Genomic DNA, 23,801 nt, shown 5'->3' on the forward strand with positions numbered 1-23,801 from the left:
TGACGCTTAACAAGTATGTTTTTTTATTTGGCCTTATTATAAAATTAGGTACCAAACAATAAATATATTTTCTGTAAAGTGTTATTGTATTGAACATGAAACATATAAAACTTCTTACTTGTTGTCCTAACTTTGAATAAGTGAAATATTGGAAGCAGTTATAATAGCATGGCTAAACAACAGAGGGTGCTATAAAATTGTTAAACTGCATCAAACTATAGAGGGTGATATTCAAAATACTCTTTTAACGTTGACAGTAAATATTCTACAATCTTCTAGAGATATATTCACCAATGTAGTTGATGAATTAACCAAAAAATATTCAATACTTTTAATTTATTAAAGATTAAAGTCCCCCAAAAAACATGAAAATGAAGATTAATTAAATCAGACTTTAAATATGTTATTTTGTAGTTTAATAAAGTTAATCACTTCCATAGAAAAAAAAATAATCTTTTCACCTAGTATAAATTGAGAAAATAAATGGTTAAATTCAACCAAAAACCCACTGGCTGGCAGCTCCAATTTGGCCATTTTTTGCTTTAAATTACAGTTTTTTTGGGCAAAGTGGATGACTATTATGTTACATTAAAATGGCATATTTGACAAAAATGTTGTTAAGAATTATTTTTTTCAGGGGGACAATAAACTACATCTTTAAATGTATATTTTATTTATTGGAGAAGTCTTATTGTAAATTACGATGGGTAGACTACCAATTTCAACCCGTCTTTTCCCACACTTGTGCTACAGGCCCACGGAACCTTATAAATGTGGCATCTTCCTGTATGGAATTTAAGATTGATCCCCTGAGATAATAACATTTACAATATTTTGGTTTTATTATTTTAGGTGAAGTATACAAAACATTTGGATATGTTGACATAAAAGCAGATGATACCAATGTTAAGAAATGTGAGTATTACATTACATAGCTTATGATATTCACTCCCCTATCTTGTTCAAAGCTCCTCTTCAATACAATTACAGAGATCTAAAGGCTACTTTCGTGAAATTAAAGATTGAGAGAAATTTAATTTGCTATATGTATGTTTATTATGTTTAATTAAGTGTGGTTTTCTTGTTTTTTCTGTAATATTTGTTTAGGACCACAATGGAAATAAGTTTGCCGTTTCGGTACTTTATTGTGTTTTTATGATTTTATGTCAGAATAAATAAATAAATAAAAATAAATAAAATGTTATCACATGACCACCACTCTAAGGATCGAAAATAACATATGTTGATATATAGCAATATCTGTTAATTAAACACACCTTGCATCATATACCATAGTTTACTGAAACGTAAAGACCTTTTTAAAGTTGCACAATGCATTGAAATGCAACACAAAAAGTACATTAAAAAAAAAATGATAAAATAAATAAAATAATATATAAATGACAAGCAAGATATTTCCATCATAACAAATTATTTTCGGTTTTCATTTATAAAGGTCTTAACACTTACAATGGGAGTAAATGGAAGGGACATTGTTTGACAATACAAACTGCTAAGGAAAGTTTTCAACAAAGGTAAAGATGTTTTAAGATGATCCCTGTCAAGTGTCAGTGTAAATTGTTAATAAACGCACTAATTAGATCTGTTTTCTGGGGCAAAAATGTTTTCATCGTTGAAGACGCTGTGTACACACGTCGTCTCTTTGCTGACATCATAGCCCAGCAACATTGTTGTTTTAATCAGAAAGTCAGAGTCGAATGTGCGTAAAATTAGCATACCTCCATGACTGGACTTACAGTCTCATGTGAAAGAATCTATACATATGAGTATTTGATTCTTCTATTCAGTGTGAGGCTCTCCTGTCATGGGGACAATAGGACTAAACAATGATTTATAATATTATATTATACTAATTTTTATTAATTGGACTTACTTTCATTATGGACTTATTTGAAAGATAGATGTTTTATTTTATTTTATTCAATCGAAACCAACAGCGGTAATTACCGCCACTAACAGGTTTGATACAAACAAAGCCAGGACTTTTTAAATATACCTTGATTGGTCCTAACATTGATCAAGGTCTTCTCTCGTCCAGTGCCCACCTTCACCAGAGGAAAGGCAGATACTAGATGCAGGGGTTGCCATAAGAGTCAGCAATGCTGATTTCAAATGTCTAGCGGGACCCCCGCTCCATATACAGCACCCGATATTCCCAGAAGGTCTCCCTTCCAAGCTCTAACCAGGCCCAACGTCGCTTAACTTCGGTGATCTGACAAGAACCGGTGTTTCAACGTGGTAAAGCCGTACTTTTATAGAATCGACAACGTCTTTATACACTCACTTAAGCCAGATCTGTGCACTGGACCTTCTGTTTTAAGTCAGAAATACTTTACAACCAGAACTGTGGTCAAGTGTATGCCAATTTATTGGCTATATATGGTTTGCGATGCCTGTTTTAACTTTCCAGTTGGATATTATATTTTATAAATTAGTTTTTTGTTTCAGACTGAAAAGAGAAAAGGAAGAGGTAAAACATAAAGAAACTCTTGAAAAAAGATCCAAGAAAACCAAAAGCGCGAAAGAGAGGTTACAAGAAAGTTTTTCAAAAGCTGGTGTGAAGGATTTCGATATCAGAAATGCTGTTCCTGGAACAGAGATCACTGGAGAAAAGGTAAACTTAGATTCAAGTTCTTGATTTTGATGGAATTTTTAATAAATTAAGAATTAGAATTACTAAACGCACTAATTAGATCTGTTTTCTGGGGTGAAACTGTTAACATCATTGAGAGTATAGTGTACGCACATCCTCTCTTTGTTGTGATCGTAGCCCAGCAACAGTGTTGTTTTAATCAGAAAGTCAGAGTCGAATGTGCGTAACATTAACATACCTCCATGACTGGACCCACAGTCTTGCATGAAAGAATCTAATATGTTTATAGGTTGAGAGATTTTTATATTCAGTGCAAGGCTCTCCTGTCATGTGGATAATATGACAATTACTGTATAATTAATTATACTTCTTTTGTACTATATACACACATTTTTTTCACTTTGTGTTACAATTCAGTGTACAATTATGTACAAATTGTTAACAATTAATTTCTTTTTGCTTTTACAGAATTGGACTGTAACTAAATTTGGCAGAGTGGTTCCTATTGTGTACATTCGTAGCAAAACGAAAAGAAAAGTGAATAAAATAGACCCAAGCAAATACTCTCATTCTCTCAAAAGAATTAAAGATGAGAATGACAGTGGAAACGATGGATGCTCTCTGACATGGGAAATGGAGGCTGCCGAAAATAAAGTGCAGTACCAAAAAAGAATTGGAGCTTATAGCACCCCAATCAAAAAGAAAAAGAGGAAACTAAGTCAATCTGTGTATGAGGATGAATCTGAGGATGATGTTTCTAAATTGGTACCAAATCTCACAAAAGGAAATGCAATTTCTTATCAGTATGAAGATGAGAAAAATGATGACTTTGAAGTTGTCTCAGTAAAATTTGATTCAAAGAATAAATCTAAAGATTTGACAGCACATAATTTTCAACAGAAAGTTACTTGTAAGGTTTACAATTCATCAGATGATGAAGAAGAAGAGGGTGACAATATTTTGTTGCTTCCTAAATTAATACAGAAATCTAAACTCAGCTCTACGTCAAAGAAAGAGCAAAGAGAAAAATTAACCTCAACGTCACAGAAAAATGTTTCTCAAAATGAAAACATTACTGAAAGAACTACTGAACTCAAAGCGATTTCATCAAGAGTTGATAGTGAAAAACAGAAAGGCAAATATTTTCCTAATGCTTTGTTTACACCAGAAGATATATCAATTAGCAACAGTAATGGAACCGAATCCTCATCTTCGGAATCAACTGATGCGGATACGAAAAATGATTTTAAATTAAGCGAATTACAGAAGAAGAAAGCAATTTCGACAAAGTCTGAGGCAGGAGAGTCTGGTTATGACATCTTTGCCACAAGAGATCCTGTTTCTGTGGACGATCTTCTGGATGAGGTGAATTTAGATTCATCAGGAAAGTTTTATTACAAGTCGGCAGTAAATCCATTAACAAATCAGGAAATAGACTTTATTGTTTTAGAACCACAGGGTACAGAAGTAAAGAACTTAATATCTGGTAAAACATTGATGAAAGAAAGTGGTAAAAAATGTCAAAAAGTAGGAGAAAATATTAAAAAAACTGAAGAAAATACTAAAGAAATTAAATCAATTTTATGTTCTAATGAAGACTGTTCCAAGGATGAAGATATATCTGCAGTTCAACCAAACACTTTAGCAATAAAAAATAACACTTCTGTTTCACCGGTAACAAGTAAAAAGTCTGATGTTTGTGTACAGCCAGATCAAGATGATACAGTGTCTGTCTCATCTGCTGACACTGATGAAATATGTTCCCGGAAGACAGTTAATATGTTTGCAGACATTTCTTTGAGCATGTCTGGTGATGTAGGAGTCGTTGAGTTCTATGACCAGAATGATTATAGTGATGAACAGTCAGATGATTTGATAAAACTAAAAGAGGGTCTAAGACTTTGTGGGAAAGAAGCAAACAAATCAAATGGAAATTCTGACAATGAGGACAATAGTGTTGAAGAGACTGATGTGGAACTAGATGAGGATAGTAGCGGTGAAGATGCTAATGATGAACTTCTTAGTATAAGTGTAAACAATGTTAAAACTGTGTGTAGTAAGAACAATGAAGTTGAGAAAAATATGAGTAATAATGAAGAAGATTCCAGTAGCAGTGAAGAAGCTGAAAACGGTGAAGATGAAGATGCCAGTGGTGATGTGAATGTTAATAAGAGTAAAGAAAGTGCAAGTATAGGCGAATTTGCCAAAAACAGAGAAGATGCCAATGATGATGAAGAGCCACAGAGTGAAGATGTTAGTAGTGACGACGAAGATGTTGAAAGCAGTGAAGAAAAAGCTAGTAGTAACATAGAAGAAAAAATGTGTGGTGATGACGATAGCAATGGTGTGGAAGATAGCAATGGTGATGAAGATGTCAGTGGTGATGAAGATACCAGTGATGATGATGAAGATGCCAAAGATGGTGATAGCAGCAGTGGTGGCAGCACAGATGGAGACGGTAACTATAGCAGTGATGCTGAATTGCCAAAAGTATTATCATCAGCCTCTCTCAATGGCAAACATTCTTCAAATAGTGTCCAGAAACCAAAGAAAGTTCTGGATCTAAGTGTCCTCAAAGGAGACCCTGCCAAGCAAGCATCGTCAAATATCAAACGACTGGCATCGATGCAAAAAAAGACTGAAGTAATGCTAGGACAGAAGAGAGCAATACAGATTGCCTTAGCAGCTGTGGTGAGTACTTTGTGATCTAGGTGCATGTAATGTACAGAACAAAGCCAGACTTGTAAGCAGTGGCGTTATGTAGATGACTTAGGCCCCTGGCTTGTGGCTGGCTTTAGCTTTTTCGACATTGTTTTTTCCTCTTGGCCCTGTTCAGGGGCCCCCATACGTTCTGGTTCCCCCATACGTTCTGGTGCCCCCATACGTTCTGGTGCCCCTGGGTTTAGCTGGTGAGCGCTCATAGCCACTACGGACCCTAATACATATAGTTATTAAACATTTGATATGGAGTGATGATGGTCTAGGAATTGGTTACTCCATTGACATTGGAAAGTGATACTTTTTGGTTGATTCTCTTGTTTCAAGCGATGACCAATGACACAATATGCATAGGTGTTTAGGACATTAAAAAATCCAAAGCTCTCTGAAATTACATACTTGCACAGTACAGATGCTTTTTTAGAGGGGTGTGCCTGTTTCTTTTTAAATTTTTTTAAATATTTTTAAATGAATGATGCAATTGTCCGAAATATTTGGCAAGTGAAGTGCAAGTATGCCACTAATGATTGGTTTACACTAGAGACGAAACTGCAACATAAGGGTTTCGCAAGCAGGATTGCCACACTTTGTTGATTAGCACACTACTAGCCCCCTCTATAAACAAGCTGATTTTTTTTTTTATTTTTAATAATACATGATTTCATTACAAGTAGGGTTTATGGATGTCTTCACAACATGCAAAGGGACTCTACAGTGAGTTTGCGGTTTGCAAAAGAATTATTCTGGATTAATCTTTGCAACCGTGACTGACAAAATTAACAAAGACTAAAGCAGGCTTTATAGCGAAGCCTAGCTTAAGCCTTAAGACTTATGGTATGTCTGCATTTCTTATTTAGGATACCAAAGCAGGACCGGCTCAGGGAAAGCATATTAAATTTGATTCAGATGATGAAGATGATGACACTGCAAATATTACTATTCAGGATGAAACAAAACCATCTAATATAAAACTGGTAAGGTTCACAAGTAATTGTTTCCAATTATGAAATAAAAGATGTTCAACTGGGATGGTTATATTAGTTACGTTGTGAATTTAATATAACATATTTGTAAACTTCATTTACATACATACTTTTATTTTTCAAATATAGACATCTTACATGAATACATGTTACTGCATTTGTTTTTAGGTTTAAACATACATAATTTTATTTGTCAAATATAGACATATTCTTACATGAATACATGCTACTGCATTTGTTTTAGGTTTAAATTATAGTCTATTGTCAACGATTAAATAATAATATATGATTTCTTAACTATGTTATAAACATTATGAACTGAATAAAAAAAGGATACCCCATTTCATAGACTAGAATTCTACCCTTATTCTATTGGAAACTGCCTAATTCACGTTTTCCTTTTCTATCTTACCTGAAATGTGACGATGGGTCCTTCCCCAAGGAAAGCTTTTCCTGATGTCTGTGTTTTCCCAGACAGTACCTGGATGTATTTAATAAGCAATGGTGTACTTTCAACATATCTGTAGTTTGCACATGTTATATTACTATGTTTCCGAGCATTTTCCATTCTTAAAAGTTTATGTGTTTCTAGGTCTAGCTATTATAGTAAACAAAACATTTACTGCAGCTATAGATTTGAATCTACGTGTTGGGGTGAATTTAAGTTTAACCTGGATTTTACGGTTGTTTATTTTGGTCACATACCTTACTTTAAGAAACACGATGGGTCATCATCTTCGCGCAAACGCGAGTAACTAATAAAACGGCTATGTTGACTGTATATGATTTTACGCTCTAGCGAACACAGGATATTTGTCGTCCTCCCCAACCGTCGTGTTTCTTAAAGTCCCTATTATGGACAAATTCTTTAAATAATTCCTCAATGGTCTTGCTGTATACATATTTGCTGTTAGATTTCAACTTTGTATTAAGTTGTGTTTTTTGTTTGTTTTTAAACCTGTTTGTGAAAACACAATAAAGATAACTTTACCTAACTTAATCTTGGAAGTTGTAATAATAAATTTATTTGTATTTAGATTTCTCCTTGTTTTCAGAGCAATAAGGGACCGGTGCTATTTGCCAGTGACGATAATGACAGTGATGAAGATGATGATGATGCTCGTTTTCAAAATAAGTCGCAATTTGAAGGAAAATCCGGTGAAAAGGTATGTGTTATATTGTAACTAAATTGAAAAGAAATATAATGTTTTTTTTTGCAAACTTCCGGTGAAAAGGTATGTTATTTTTTAACTAAATCGAAAAGAAATCAGTTTTTTTTTTTACAAACTTTATTTTGTTTATAGTAAACGATTTAACATCCTCAAGCACAACTGGCACTTAAGTAATAACAGGGGTTATTACCTATTAAAAAAAAAATACATAAAATCATCTAAAAACATGTGATACATTAACAGTAGCATATGATTGTATAGAAACATTTTTTGCGATGTTATTTTCAATGGCGAGTAATTAGTATTATTTTTATCTTTGTATTTGTTTTCTAGTTGCGCAAGCTTCAACAGCAGGCAGGCGGCGATGAGAGATTTTCCATGGATAAGCGATTCCTTGAAGAGGATGACAGTGGTAAAAACATGTTGTAGTTTGTAGAGTTGATACACTTGAATTAAAAATGAATAATGAAAGGCCTGTATGTTCACGTGCCCTTAATTTTCGTTTAATTTATGTTTAAATGTTTTTTAAATGTTTACAATTTACTTTAAAGAACAGTAAATCAAAAAATTTATCTTAAAGATCATCCGAAAAATACAACTTAATATAGTTTTTAATGTTTTTTTTTCATTATTTTTTTATCATATTAATTGATACTGATAGTCTATAGTAAGAATTCTTTTTCTCTTTTTGTTTAATTATGAACTTGTTTAATTATGAACTTGTTTAATTATGAACTTGTTAAATTTAATGAAATTGATAAATTACAATAAAGAAAACACATTTATGTAAATTATATTTAATTTGTTTTTATTAAGATGGCAAAGAAGAAAATCTGAATTCATCCACTGAAGAAGATGACAAGAATGTTGACAGCGAGGTTGATCTGAGAACAGAGAAAGAGAAGTCTTACAGCATCTTACAAGGCATTGTGGGAACTAAAGCTATGCTTTCCAAGCAAAAAGATGTGCAAACAGATAAACTGGGTTTTCTGTGAGTATTTGTTAATATTTGCAAACTTTCGCAAACTATGGATATTTATTGCGACATTTTCCCAAAATTTTGAGCAATCTCCCATCATCACGATGAGATTTTGTTCTTTTGTTTCGAAGAATAAACATATATATTTGGAAACTCAAAATATCAACCTTTAAGCTTGGTTCCCACTTGGAATGACGTAGGTACAATGAAAGTGAGTTAATCACAAGCAACATGATGGTGATTGGTTAAACTACTATCAAACAATAAGTATATACAGTAAAAGAGTTGATTAAATTAAAAAGATTAAAAAAACCAGAAATACTGATCAATCATATTCTCGTACAGGAGAAAGTTGGTTTAACATTAAAATGAAAGCTACACTATCAAATGTGATGTCATATCACTACCATATTTGGAAATATCACTACAATATTTGGGCACATGACACATCTAATTGGGAGCCAAGATTTATGCAGTTCTTAGATGCCATTGACTGATTGTTGGTTCTGTCAAAGCAATCTAGCTCGGAGATCAAAACATTTATCTGTGGCTGCGACACGATCAGTTCCATGCCTCTTAACACCACACCATGGGGAATATGTACATAGTACAGTATACTGTAGCATAAGCTGATCATTAGGGACCCTCAAACAATAAAGTAAATACAAAATAAACTATAAAAATACAAAATTAACAAAGATATAAAAAATAAATATATATAAATATATATATACAGTAGGCCTACTATGTAAGAAGGATAATTAAGAAATAATATCAGAGAGAGAGAAAGAGATGTTTTTTCAAAAGAGATTTAAAGGAGATTGAAGAAATTGTAAGAGTTACGAATGCTGTAGAGAATTAAAGAAAGAAAGAAAAAGAATCATTTTTCGCTATCTAAAATCCTTGCATAAAGGTTTTGTATCATGGATTTTTTTTTTTATGTTCAGGGGCAAGATGATTAGGTATGATCCCACAAGAGATGACCACCTCTGTTATGAAGTCAAAAGTAAAGAACCAATGTAAGTATTTTCAATTCAATTTTTATTTCGGAAAAAGTCCATATCAACAATAAAAATCAGAATACAAATAAATAGTTTCATAGAGAGATTTTAAATGATATACTTTGCTCGTTCATCTTTTCTTCTATTAATTCTAACCTTCCCAAACATCTCTGCTCCATGTTCACTCCAAATTCTTCAATTCATTATCATCATACCTGTATTTGTTCAAAATTACATATTCCAACCCATAAAACCAACCACTTTCAACACAACATTAGGTATTCCGGACCCACTTTTTGGAACGATCTGCCACTCCCCATCTTAAACTCTGTTTCTAGCAAATCATTTTTATCTAAACTTAAAAGTCACCTTATTTCCAAATATTAACTTTTCCTCGGTCGGGTTTTTTTTTTTTTTTTATTTATTATTTGTTTTTTTTAAATTTTTATTGTCTGTGTCTGTAATAGGTACGTCCTCCACAAGATGTGTTTTTCATCTTTCTGGGCGTGTACCTTCTTCTTTCGAAATTGTGTTTACATATATATTGTTCATTGAAATCTATTTTGTATATGAAAGGAGAAAATAAATGTTGCTTCGAATTGAATTGATGTATAAGATCTAAATATTGTATTTCAGTGTAATACAAAACCGGCAATCTAAACAGTGCATTCACATATGTCAGTTAAATTTTAAAATTATACAAACAGTCTTCAATTTAAGCGACATGGTTCGAGAAACATTTCTCTGATTGTCACTTAAATTTGTTTTATTTGTTATTAAATGTCTTGTTATATTTATAACGTAGTTTAATGTAAATTTTTGTAGACCTTCAGTGGACACTGATAAAAAGTCTGCAAAGAAGAAAAAGGTAGACGTCCAAGAGACAACTCTGCCCGAAGTGTCGAAAGAAAAATATTTTGAAGTCAGTGGTGACCTTACAAAAGCGCTTAAAAATGATCAGATAAGTAGTGACATTGAGAGCAGTAAAGATAACCTTGAAGGTAATTCCCTGCTTTTACTTGATGATAGGGACTGTGTAAACATTATTCCACTGCAGTTACTGTCATTTAATTTACTCTTTAATCTGTTTGATCATTTATCAAGATTTTTCAATTGCAGTGCGTGTCTTTTATAAACATCTACATTAGAATAAACTAAAATATTTTATTTTAAAAAAATATTGTATAATAAATTAAAGAACAGTCTGGCCAATCATATTTTCAAATGCTAGAAAAGACTACTGTACTTTAATGAATTTATTTTTAATGTTAATTTGTATATATATAATTCAGATAAGGTTTTACAAAATCAGTCTACATTTCGGTTCTTCGGTGATAGCGACGAAGAGGAGACGAGCATTAAAAAGAATGACGTAATGTTAAGTCAAGCGTTACCAAAGGTGAATCCGTTTGCTCCTGAGAGTTCAAAGTTCAGATTCTTTGAAAGTAGTGATGAAGAGATGGAAGAAGAGGAAGCAAAAGAAACGATGTAAGTATTAAATTGCTTGATTATGGGTGCTCTCACAGTTTTATTACTCAGCTGTTTTTCAGGCTATTTCCTTTGACATACCATATTTCAAATGGCTACATGCACTAATTAGATCTGTTTTCTGGGGTGAAAATGTTAATATCATTTAGAGTATTGTGTGTACGCACGTCCTCTCTTTGTTGTCATCGTAGCCCAGCAACATTGTTGTTTTCATCAGAAAGTCAGAGTCGAATGTGCGTAACATCAACATACCTCCATGACTGGACCCACAGTCTCATGCAAAAATATATTCAGTGTGAGGCTCTCCTGTCATGGGGACAATAGGAACATTGATTTATAATAATTATATCATATAATTTGATCATAGTATGACCTCTAGGATAAACAAAATCGTTAAAAGCTGGTTCAGTCCATCATCCTTGCATAGAAAAAAATTCTCCGAAAGTTTGCAAAAGCATAAACATCCATGAGAATCAAGCAGTAGTTCCATTTTTAAAGGCCATTGCTCATAGCAAGGCAATCCAACAACAGCATCTAAACAGCACATCTAATTGGGATTCAAGCGTTATGCAGTTCTTAGATGCCTTTGACTGATCCATTGATGGTTCTGTCAAACCAATCTAATGCTGAGCTTCGGAGATCAAAGGGTTTATCTGTGGCTGCGACACGATTAGTTCCACGCCCCTTAACAGACACTGCGCGCCACAGAGAATATGTACTTAGTACAGTACTGTTGGTATTTGTGGCAACCAGACATAAGATCAAAGGACTGTTGCTATGTTGGCAAGGCGAGCTCAGTGTCCTGTTGTTAGATTGCCTTGCTCATAGCAAACCTATAATTATATCAATTTAAATAGATACAACTTTCTGTTCAGTAGCACTAATACCGAATGACACATGATGCGTTATTAACCAATCAAATGGCAAGAATACTCTATGTGTGTATGATATGGAATATAATTAAAGCAACCCCAGGAAAGTGGTTCTCCAAAAAATGTTTAGCAATTACTATTATAATTCATTAAAAACAACTTATAATCATCTTTGATTTAATAATTATGATTTGAAACAATGTGCCATACATGATAACTATATTATTTCCATTTTTAATTTTTTTGAAGACAGAATTCTGTAGAAATGTTTAATTAGAGACAGTTCCTTGAACTTTAGCCAGTGAAAGGAAACACATTTTGACATTACAACCACAAAGATGATGATATGTACATTTCATTGCATTTGGTTTCATCTGTCATAATCTATGTTTTTTTTTTCAAAGTCAACTTATGTAATATTATGTAATGTAATTTAATTATAATAATATAATTATGAACTTAATTAAATCATGGTTAAATTTTGATAAGATAACTTTATTTCGTCAACAAAACAAGTGGAAATAATGGTGCTTGTCTCATTCAAAAATATCAATAACTATTCTATCCTAGTAAAGTTATCGATATCAAGTTATAAAGTAAAATCCTTGACAAAATAGAAAATTAAATTAATTATTATCTGTCTAATTAAGGAAACCCCCCCCCCCCCCCCAAACAAGTCATGATAGAAGTTTATCCTATTCTCTGGTTATGGAGTTTCTCTTCAGCTCTGTCTACACTATCAAACTTTATGTGACAACAAAATGTGATGTGCCCAAATAAAGTAGTAATATGGCATCAACACATCGCATTTTGTTGTAAATTCGGAAACTGACTTAAGAAAAAAAATATTTACTTTAAAAAAAAATTTTTTTTTTTGTTCTAATCATGTCGATATGCACCTTACTGAAAGACGAGTTGCGAGTTTATTGAGATTGAAACATAGAAATTGTTTGTTTAGAAAGTAGTCAACACCACTAATGTAAAACCCTATATCCTAATAAAGTTCATAAAACCTAGGAATAAAATGGTTGTGTTTGCTACTTGCTTAAAGCTTAAAACAAACAAAAAAATTAAGTTAATTTGAAAACTGACTTAAGCAAAATCATTTACTTAAAATAAAGTTAAGACGTGTTTGTTCTATTTATGTTGATAGGCACTTTACTGAAAATTAAGATGGGATGGGATTTTGTAAACAGAGTTTCAGCAATTCAGGATTCGGCATACTGGCCTAGAATCCTGCATAGGACTCTAAAGAATAGACTAGATGTTTTTCATAGCATTTTAAGTTTAGCAGTTTTCCACTTTGAGGTTTAAATCCAAGTATAGCCTTTTTTAACCAGTTGAGATTGGAGACCGTATTTTTATAATTGAATAATCCTATGTTCAACCTCAAATGGAAATAGGTTATGAATAACTCACAAACGACAGTTTATCATATAAATTTTTTCATTTTTTTCCTCTTCCTGATAAAAGACAATAATTAAAAAAAAGAGAAGAGGTTAAATTAAGAACAGAAATATTGATAATGTCTTTTTATTATAAAGTATCTCAAACTTAAAATATCTTGATAACAAATTCAACTATGGCATTAGTCTGGGCTCTAGACGGAGTTTTTTTCTTAATATTAGTAAAAATATAAATATTTTTGCACATATGGCGTTTCATACGTGTATTACTTGAGTTTGGATACTCCGTCTGGGGAAACACGCAAAAGTCACGTGGTTTGACACCAAGAATTCTTGGTGCATAGATTATCCGGTTGACTAGTTTCAGCTGCATGCGATTGGCTACTCCCTCGTACACCGTTTTAATATTCATATTTCAGAATTTCAAAGACTCAACAAATAAGATGGTACGCATGCGCTATGTTACATTTAGACAATGTGTACTTGGGTACATTGATGAAAGTTTGTGAAGGCTAGAAAGGATTTTATATGGATCATTTAATCAGGGAGATGTAATTTACATCTCCCTGATTTAATATTACGCGGAGATAATTTGATTTAATTCCCACCTAGACCCTGTCCTGTTCTGTGTAGAAGTGGTTTAGCCCTGTCTGTTGTGTGTGAATCCTGTTGTGTGCCGGTATTATGTAGGCCTACCTTATTGGCGTTTTATTTGGCAGGTCATACGTGCGAGTTGAGTAGGACCTACGAAGGAGGCCTAGGCTAAGGACTAAACAATTAATAAACAAAACAACTTGGCAACAGGATTTCATATTTCAACAGTCTCGATCGTACATTCAGCACTGTACGTAGGCCTACTCGATCTTTTTCATTTTGAAACAAAATGATCATTGGTTGATTCGAAATCCATATTTACATACCGCCCGCCCCATATAGCCAAATACGGTATGATAACCTACGTCATTCTTATCGGATGTTTGCGGTCTGCAAATCGATTTCTATACGTGTTTCACAAGTCTGTATTTTCAGACAAAAATCGCGGTCGAAATAAAAACAAATAAAACAATACAGACTTGGGGCAAGTCTACTATGGCATGGACAATATAACTATGTTTATTACCATATATACTGTATGTGGACTATTATGCAGGGAATAATTTCGTCAGTGTAGCATAGCAAAAAGCTATACAAAACAACCTTATGATAGAAAACTATGATTCTCGACTAAAAAATCAGTTTGATTCGCAATATTGCTGAAAGAAAATTTTTAAATGAATTTTTCCCTGTTATGTAAGAGAACCTGTAAAAAATATTCTACTGCAGTTTTGAAAAGAACTGTTGAGTTTCTCGACGTTTTAATCAATATACTTTGATCGTCCTCCTCGAAGTATATTGATTGAAACGTAAAGAAACTCAACAGTTCTTTTCAAAACTATACATGGTGTGCCACAAACTCTTTATATCAACATTTTATTTTGCCATGCAAACCTTCAAACAATATAAGCTGTCTTTGTTTATTGCAGTGACTGCCTCATAAGCTTCTACATTTAAATTCACTAAAATCATTATTATAATTTAAAAAGAATAATTACTGCAGTAAACTGTCCAGTAGATTATTTTAGACATGATGCCTAAAATAGATAGATAAATAGTACTGTATTTTGTAATACCTAATTGTTGCAACCTGTGTTACTATTACAAACATAATCTTTTTTCATGGAATTGTACTTCCAATGATTAACCATATCCTTCTAACCTGATTTTTTATCTTATCTTAAAATAAATATTTTATCACGGCAACTAGATAAATATTAAGCTTTTTATAACATCTAATTCACTTAATCCAATAAATATTTTAAGCTTTTTTAACATCTACAGTAATTCACTTAACCCCAATAAATATTTTATCACGGCAACTAGATAAATATTAAGCTTTTTATAACATCTAATTCACTTAACCCAATACATATTTTATCACGACAACTAGAAACAAATGAAGCTTTTTATAACATCTAATTCGCTTAACTCAGTAAATATTTTAAGCATTTTATAAAATCTAATTCACTTAACCCAATAAATATGTTATCACAACTAGAAAAAAATTAAGCCGTTTTTTACATCTAATTCACTCAATCCGAAAAATATTTTAAGCTTTTTTTAACATCTAATCCACTTAGATCCATCTAAACCCAATAAATATTTAATCACAGCAACTAGAAAAAGATTAAGCTTTTTCGAAAAGTTTAATTCATATAACTCAGATTTGATAAAACTCTCATAATTCTACAATTGGTAGAGATAAAAAAATGACTGGATGACTTTGTAGATTATGTTATTAAACTGTCTGTCTGTGCTTAGCTTTGGCTATTTTATCAGCCTGTTTGTCAATATCAATCATCGTTGTTGATATCATGGTTATTGATCTTGGGGCCTGTTCAAACTGATGGCGTTAGGTTTGTTATCTAACACAAGGCATACGGTAATCAATGGCGTTAAAAGTCCAGGTGTTCAGACACAACAATCAACATTCCAATGCCTTGTGTAAAACGCTCTGATTCTTAGGTCTAAGCAGATAAAACTATGTATACATTCATGAAAAATGCATTACTGTTTACATTGTAAAGTTATTTTTATTTATATGTTACATTCAAAATATACTGATTTGTTCTACTTGCAGAATTGCGTTCTAAATCAAAATAATTTCAATCATAATTATTACTGTACATGGACAATTATCTGATTAATGTATTACTAATGTGTACTAATTTATGCAAATATCATATCGCTGACGCCTTGTAACTGTAGGCCTACTGTTCTTAAAAATTGAAAACCTGATAGTTTAACGTTTATCTATTTCGCTGTACAGGTATGCTGTTAACATGCTGTAGCAGACCTACCACATAGCTTTTAAACAATTCAACATTTACTTTTAATTTGATTATTTATACATCCTCTATATATCTCTTTATTTAACCTCACATTGACAGGTTACCTTCCTGTTACCTTCACTTTTCTAGCTAATGGATTTTAAGAATGTTAATGACTCTAACAGAAAACCACATTAATTCTCTTAATCCTAATTGGTCAGATGAGATGGGCCAAGCCCAATATTACCATGCACTGACCACATTATTAACACACTCTTTTCTCAACCAGCATCTTAGCTACACCGTTTATTGCTCTGTCTTATCAAATATTGTATATTGTATATTTTATCTATTTATTGAGAATCCTCACTTGATTCACTTGGAATAAATTGTATAGTTTACTGTATACATTTAGTAGTTGTCTTATTTTACCGTTGCGCCGACAATTACTAAAGTGGTGACCCTCGACTTTCTTATACCGAATTTAACTTAAAATGGAAGGACAACAGCAACAACGACAGCTACCACAACCTCCAGCACAACCCCAGCACCAGGAACAACCTGTGGTGCCCGCTCCTGACGCAGCAACCGTCAACAGGCCAATTTCTTCGGTAGCGTTGAAACTGCCTCCATACTGGCCCAATGATCCGATATTGTGGTTCACCCAAGTGGAAGCACAGTTCACAACGCGTGGGATTACAGTAGATGCTACAAAATACGCTTACTTAGTCGGATCATTGCAACCTGAAATTGCGCAGGAAGTTCGGGATCTACTTCTCAACCCGCCTACTGATAACAAGTATGTGAATTTGAAAGATACCTTAATACGTCGGACAACTGACTCCGACCAACAGCGCCTCCGCCAACTCCTGACGGCCGAGGAGTTGGGGGATAGGAAACCGTCGCAATTATACCGACGGATGTTACAACTCTTAGGCGACAGGCCACTTGAATCTTCAATTATGAAACAACTATTCTTAAGTCGCCTCCCAACTAATGTACAGCTTATCCTAGCTTCAACCAAGGATGAGTTGGACCTGGGAAGCTTGACATCATTGGCTGACAAAATTATTGAAGTATCTGTAACTGCAACTGCGCCAACAAGTGTATCGGCAGTACACACGGACAATACACCCTCCTTGTCTGCGACCCTTGAAAACCTGCAAAAACAGATTCAACAACTGTCAACGCAAGTTAATTCCTTGCAATCTGACCGACGGCACAACAGATATCAAAGTCGCAGCACAAGTCGACATCGAAATCGATCGAGTGGTAGGCATTCATCTCCTGCTCAACCTAACAGTACCAATCGCTCAGCTCAACATTCAAACAACACTCCTCAACTCTGTTGGTACCATGAAAAATTTGGAGTAAATGCTCGAAAATGCAATCCGCCGTGTTCGGAAAACTCCAACGCCGACAACTAAATGCGACGAATGTTGCTGGCCGTCAAATTGTAAGTCGCCTTTTCTTTATTGTTAATCAATTATCCAAACAACGTTTCCTCATAGACACTGGGGCAGAAGTTAGCGTTGTTCCACCTACTCGCCATGAGCGTCTACATAGGCGACAAGAGTCTACTTTGACTGCCGCAAATAATACATCTATCAACACTTATGGACATCGCTCTGTAACCTTAGACTTAGGTTTGAGACGAACATCTCAATGGTTATTTGTTGTCGCAGACGTCACACACCCCATCATAGGGGCTGATTTTTTAAGACATTTTGGACTGTTAGTCGATATGAATAATCGACGACTCATTGACACTACCACCAACCTGAGTATTCAAGGTGTCGCCTCCAAAACTTCGCCTCTCGGTCTTATATTTACCACCCTTGAGGCTAAGTCCAATTGGGACTACATTCTTACAAAATTCCCAAACATTACACGCCCTTGTTATCAGGAAGCGTCGCTAAAACACGATGTGACACATCATATTCAGACCCATGGTCCACCAATTTCGTCACATCCTCGACGGCTCGCACATGACCGCTGCAAAACAGCCAGACATGAATTTGAACACATGATGCAGCTTGGGATTATACGCCCCTCTAAAAGTAACTGGGCATCACCTTTACATATGGTGCCTAAGAAAACTCCTGGGGATTGGCGTCCCTGTGGGGATTATCGAGCATTGAACAATGCTACTGTTGCAGATCGGTATCCTATCCCGTACATGCACGATTTTACAGCATCTCTGCACGGATCCACTATATTTTCTAAGATTGATCTCGTCCGAGCTTACCATCAGATACCAGTTGAACCTGCTGATGTTCATAAAACAGCAATTACTACACCATTTGGACTTTTTGAATTTGTTCGAATGCCATTTGGCCTCCGCAATGCCGCTCAAACTTTTCAACGTTTTATTGATCAGGTAACGCGTGGATTGGATTTTTGCTACGCTTATATCGACGACCTGCTTGTTGCAAGTTCCAACGCCGAGGAACACGAAACTCATCTTCATCAACTATTCACACGTCTTAATGAGTATGGCGTTGTTCTCAACCCAGCGAAATGCCAATTTGGAGTTTCGTCACTCGAGTTTCTTGGACATCATGTTGATTCGCAAGGTGTCCGACCACTTCAAGTAAAGGTCGAAGCGATACAAAACTTTCCACAACCAACTTCTTTACGCAAACTACGTGAATTCCTTGGACTTATTAACTTTTATAGGCGATTTATACCGCAGTGTGCCCAGATTTTACAACCTGTCACAGCTCTACTTGTTGGGGCAGGTAAGAAACAGGATCTGGTATGGACCGACGCAGCTTTATTGGGATTTAATAATATTAAAGTCGCCCTCGCAAGTGCTACACTTCTCACCCATCCGCAGCCAGATGCACCTTTAAGTATCATGGTTGACGCTTCGGATGTGGCCATAGGGGGTATACTACAACAATGCATTGACAACAATTGGCAACCTATTTCATTTTTCTCACAGAAGTTGAAACCAGCGCAGACGCGATACAGCACATTTGGTCGTGAACTTTTGGCGGCATACCTTTCAGTTAAACATTTTCGTCATTCACTTGAAGGACGCTCATTTCATATTTTTACTGACCATAAGCCACTTGTGTATGCTTTACTCGCCAAACCAAATCGCCACTCGCCACGCGAAATCCGTCATCTCGATTTCATATCTCAATTCACAACGGACATACGCCATGTGAGTGGAAAAGCTAATGCAGCAGCTGATGCATTGTCGCGAATCGAACTTAATACTTTCAGTCACAACACAACTAACATTGTTGATTTTAGTCTTATTGCTGCTGCACAAAAGAATGACGATGAATTGCACAAGCTACTTGAATCACCGTCTTCACTACAATTTCAAAACTTTCCAATTCCAACTTCTGACTCTACAATTCTTTGTGATATTTCCAAAGGCAATCCACGTCCATATATCCCACAAGAATTCAGACGCATAATATTTGACACTCTACATTCGCTATCACATCCTGGTATACGAGCAACACAACGTTTAATTACTGACCGTTTCGTATGGCCAGCAATCAATCGTGATGTACGACGATGGTCTCAAACATGCATTCAATGTCAACGTTCCAAAGTACACCGGCACACCGTTTCGCCACTCTCTACTTTTTCTACACCTGACGCCCGTTTTGACCATGTACATATAGATATTGTTGGACCTCTCCCTCCGTCAAATGGTTTTTCTTATTTACTCACTTTTATCGATCGTTTTACTCGATGGCCCGAAGCCGTACCTATTCCGGATATCACAGCCGATACTGTCGCACACGCATTTGTCAATCGATGGATCGCTTCATTCGGAATACCTTCAACCATTACAACAGATCGAGGAAGACAATTTGAATCTGCATTATTTCATTCACTCGCCAACTTACTAGGAACTAAGCACATTCATACAACTGCCTACCATCCTATTGCGAACGGACTTGTAGAACGTTTTCATCGACATTTGAAGGGTTCTCTCAAAGCACATAATGATCACACTAAATGGACAGAACATTTACCTATAGTACTTTTAGGCATTCGTACAGCCCTTAAGGCTGATCTAGGTCATAGTGCAGCTGAACTTGTTTATGGCACTACTTTAAGATTACCTGGACAATTCTTTAATTCAAACTCTGAACATTGTGATTATTCTAATTATATTGATAGATTGCGTGATAATATGAGTAAACTACGTCCCACACCTACCCGCACCAACTCTAACCGTAAATCCTATATCAATCAAGAAATATTTAATTGTACCCATGTTTTTGTGCGAAGGGACTCTGTTCGAAAACCCTTACAACGTCCATATGATGGTCCATTTAAGGTATTAAGTCGAACAGACAAACACTTTGTTCTCGATCTAAATGGTCGACAGGACACAGTCAGTATTGATCGCTTAAAGGTAGCTCATTTGGATACTGATATATTTAAAAGCCAAGAGCAAACCCTCACTCCCAAGCTACAAGCATCACCCCTAGTCAAACCAACCAACCCGTCACCCATTTTGGCAACCCCTCCCCGTACTACTCGTTCTGGTAGACATGTTCATTTCCCTCAACGTTTTGTCTCGTTCTATCATTAATTCTTTCACTGGAAGGGGGCTCCTGTAGCAGACCTACCACATAGCTTTTAAACAATTCAACATTTACTTTTAATTTGATTATTTATACATCCTCTATATATCTCTTTATTTAACCTCACATTGACAGGTTACCTTCCTGTTACCTTCACTTTTCTAGCTAATGGATTTTAAGAATGTTAATGACTCTAACAGAAAACCACATTAATTCTCTTAATCCTAATTGGTCAGATAAGATGGGCCAAGCCCAATATTACCATGCACTGACCACATTATTAACACACTCTTTTCTCAACCAGCATCTTAGCTACACCGTTTATTGCTCTGTCTTATCAAATATTGTATATTGTATATTTTATCTATTTATTGAGAATCCTCACTTGATTCACTTGGAATAAATTGTATAGTTTACTGTATACATTTAGTAGTTGTTTTATTTTACCGTTGCGCCGACAATTACTAAAATGCTAACTGTGATCGTTTATTTTCATTGGTTAAAGTTAAAATCACTGATGCATCACTGGATTAGCGTTATTAAATCTACCCTCTCCCGCTAGGGTTATTAACTCCACTGGCACGGCGTAACAGCCCCCTAACGCTAATCTGGACGCCGCTTACATAACGCCACCTTAACGCCTTGAGTCTGAACATACCTCAGACTATAGTCAAGGACAGCGTTTGTCATCATTAATTAAAATAAATATTGGTTAAAGGAATTATGTCACACTTCCATCCTATATCCTACTGTATTGGTTTTTTTTTAAAATAATATGTTTAGAGTTTCCAAAAGATTTTAAAGCGATGTAAACGAAATCGTTGTGGTTTTGCAATACATCCATAACATGAATTAATAATATTAATAAATGTTAATATCTTACTTTCAGAGAAAAGAAGTCCAATGATTGCGAGAGTACAGAACCAAGGCAGTTGTTCTTCTTTCAACAAAATGATAACCGATTAACTGGTAATAATCTACATAATTGTTTATTTATTTGATTAGCATAAAATCAATACAATATATTACAAAAAAAAAAGAGATGAAAAAATGCTGGGCAGGGGCAGATTAAGCAAAAGACTTCACTGTAACTCAAAAGTTTCAAATGTTGTAGTATCATAGGCATTTTCCTAAATACAGGTAACATATGACATGTTTTTTACTATACCTATAAAACAAAAAGTATCAACAAAATCATAAAGCTTAAATTTCAGTTTGGGCTCTATTTTATATTAACATTTATTTATCAAATAGTAAGCAAATAGTGTAATTTGTATGGTATATATTATCAATCCTTAAATACAGTGTCAAATATCACATGATTTGAACTGTATTCTACAAACATAATTCCTAGGATATAATTGCATATATGTGACTAACACGTGATGGTGTATCATAGAAATTTCCTAAAGATATTGAAGACAATTTAGACATCTGATTCAAATTTTCCCCTAAACGGACAAACAAAATTATCATGGTTGAGTAACACTTCTTTTAAAGTGTTGCTCAGGACCCTTTTTTAACCTTTTCAATTTACTTGCAATTTTCCTAGATTAAGAGGCATTTTTAAGGTGTCTTTTCAAGCCTGCAGCATTTCCTCACTGCACTGGCAGCTTCTTTTGATTATCCAGTTTGTTGTTTCATGTTTAATTTTCCATGCCGACAGCATTCCATTCATCTAGTAGATGTTAGACGTCCCCCTCTTTTTTAATTTGAACATGATGTTTTCATAATTAAATATCTGTGAATTAAAAGAACAGTCAAATATAATCATTTTGATAAACGTTTTACTGGTTAATAGGAAAATTTAGAATTACCATGACCTAGTTTATACTTACAAAATTTCATCATTTCAAGAATAATTCTACATGCCGAAAACGTTCCCTCCTATTCAATTTGAAAATGAAATCGAAAAAACAGTCCAATAAATAGTGAATGTTTATGAGTTTGATGGTGACTTTTTTATTTAACTCTGCTCCATCTTATTCTCTCTTTAATGAGGTGGAATTAAGTTAAATAGAGCAGTCAATGAAATATTCTCTCCATTCAACAAATATAAACACCTCCTGTTCTCAATCTATCCATTTTAAACCATTGATGAAGACTAAAGGGTCTTTCACATCTGTTCCGGCACGGTTCAGGAAAATCCAATTGAACGTCAATGTTTAGTTTTCACGCGGCTACTCGCATATCAATTGGCGCATAGCCGCGTTAAGCGTCATGAAAACTAAACATTGATGTTTGATTCGCCGGATCGGTCAGCAAAGTTATTCAGTGCTCCAACTTTGGACACAGAGTAGAACAATTTTAGATGTAGCGCACCACAAGTTGATTTTCGATCACGGATCAGTCATCAACCTGCATGGCAAACATTCTAAAAATGTTTACAAAAACCATTAGATATCAAATTCTGAATGACATGTGATGTGTATAACCAATCAAATAGCAAGAATACAATCAGGTGTGATACATAGTATTTAAAAACATGCCTTTTTACCGATAATAAGGAGATTTTCATTTTTGACATAGGACCTAAGCATACTGTGTTATTGCCCTCCACCTAGAATCTGCCAAAATTTTTTTAAGGAATTTTGTAAGGCAGCACATACCAATGACCCACATGTTTATGATATGAATTAACATGACATAACTATTTTTCAAGGTCTGTAGTAATTTACATCAAATATCAGTAAATAGCTTAATTAAACCCAAATGTCCTCCTACTGTACAAGCAAGCAAGTATGTTAATGTTTACAGTACCATAATATATTCTAATATTCAATTGATAATTTTGCTTATTTTATAGACGGTCCATTGCAGTTTTATAGAAAAGAAAACATTGAAAATATAACACGGAAGTGGCAGGAAAATCGCTCACAACTTATGACGGTAAGCCATCAAAAACTATGTTTGAGATTAATTCAAGTGTGAATTTAATTTAAGAAGATATTGCTATCGGCACACATGCTAATGGCAATGTCTAACGTGTGATTAATTTATTTTTTATTGGCACGGTTGACAGTGCAATGGTTGACAGTGCAATGGTTGACAGTGCAATGGATCAATAGTTTTTCTATTGCACCTAGTTCCATGTACCAATAAGACAACAGAATTCAAAGTACCTATATCGACCTTGCTG

At 34.4% G+C, this 23,801-nt stretch overlaps 2 protein-coding genes and 1 pseudogene across 4 annotated transcripts in view; 2 read left to right on the forward strand and 1 right to left on the reverse strand.

The window, feature by feature from the left end:
• LOC140058769 (uncharacterized) overlaps positions 1-23,801 on the forward strand; it is a 74,287-nt gene that overhangs the window by 4,280 nt on the left and 46,206 nt on the right. For all 3 annotated transcript variants that reach the window (XM_072104510.1, XM_072104508.1, XM_072104509.1), the window contains 13 exons: positions 853-915; positions 1,457-1,535; positions 2,470-2,635; positions 3,083-5,305; positions 6,190-6,306; positions 7,371-7,481; positions 7,821-7,899; positions 8,304-8,478; positions 9,414-9,485; positions 10,293-10,468; positions 10,760-10,955; positions 21,552-21,631; positions 23,469-23,551. In XM_072104510.1, the coding sequence (XP_071960611.1) occupies positions 853-915; positions 1,457-1,535; positions 2,470-2,635; positions 3,083-5,305; positions 6,190-6,306; positions 7,371-7,481; positions 7,821-7,899; positions 8,304-8,478; positions 9,414-9,485; positions 10,293-10,468; positions 10,760-10,955; positions 21,552-21,631; positions 23,469-23,551 (3,620 nt within the window). The remainder of the gene's footprint in view (positions 1-852; positions 916-1,456; positions 1,536-2,469; positions 2,636-3,082; positions 5,306-6,189; positions 6,307-7,370; positions 7,482-7,820; positions 7,900-8,303; positions 8,479-9,413; positions 9,486-10,292; positions 10,469-10,759; positions 10,956-21,551; positions 21,632-23,468; positions 23,552-23,801) is intronic.
• Positions 2,156-2,273, reverse strand: LOC140059647 (5S ribosomal RNA; annotated as a pseudogene).
• On the forward strand, positions 16,595-17,543 carry LOC140059296 (uncharacterized). Its single transcript, XM_072105162.1, has one exon. The coding sequence runs from the start codon at positions 16,595-16,597 to the stop codon at positions 17,525-17,527; it is 933 nt and encodes a 310-aa protein (XP_071961263.1). The 3' UTR covers positions 17,528-17,543.

The sequence above is a fragment of the Antedon mediterranea genome, chromosome 9, assembly GCF_964355755.1.
Source record: "Antedon mediterranea chromosome 9, ecAntMedi1.1, whole genome shotgun sequence".
Classification (NCBI taxonomy): domain Eukaryota; kingdom Metazoa; phylum Echinodermata; class Crinoidea; order Comatulida; family Antedonidae; genus Antedon; species Antedon mediterranea.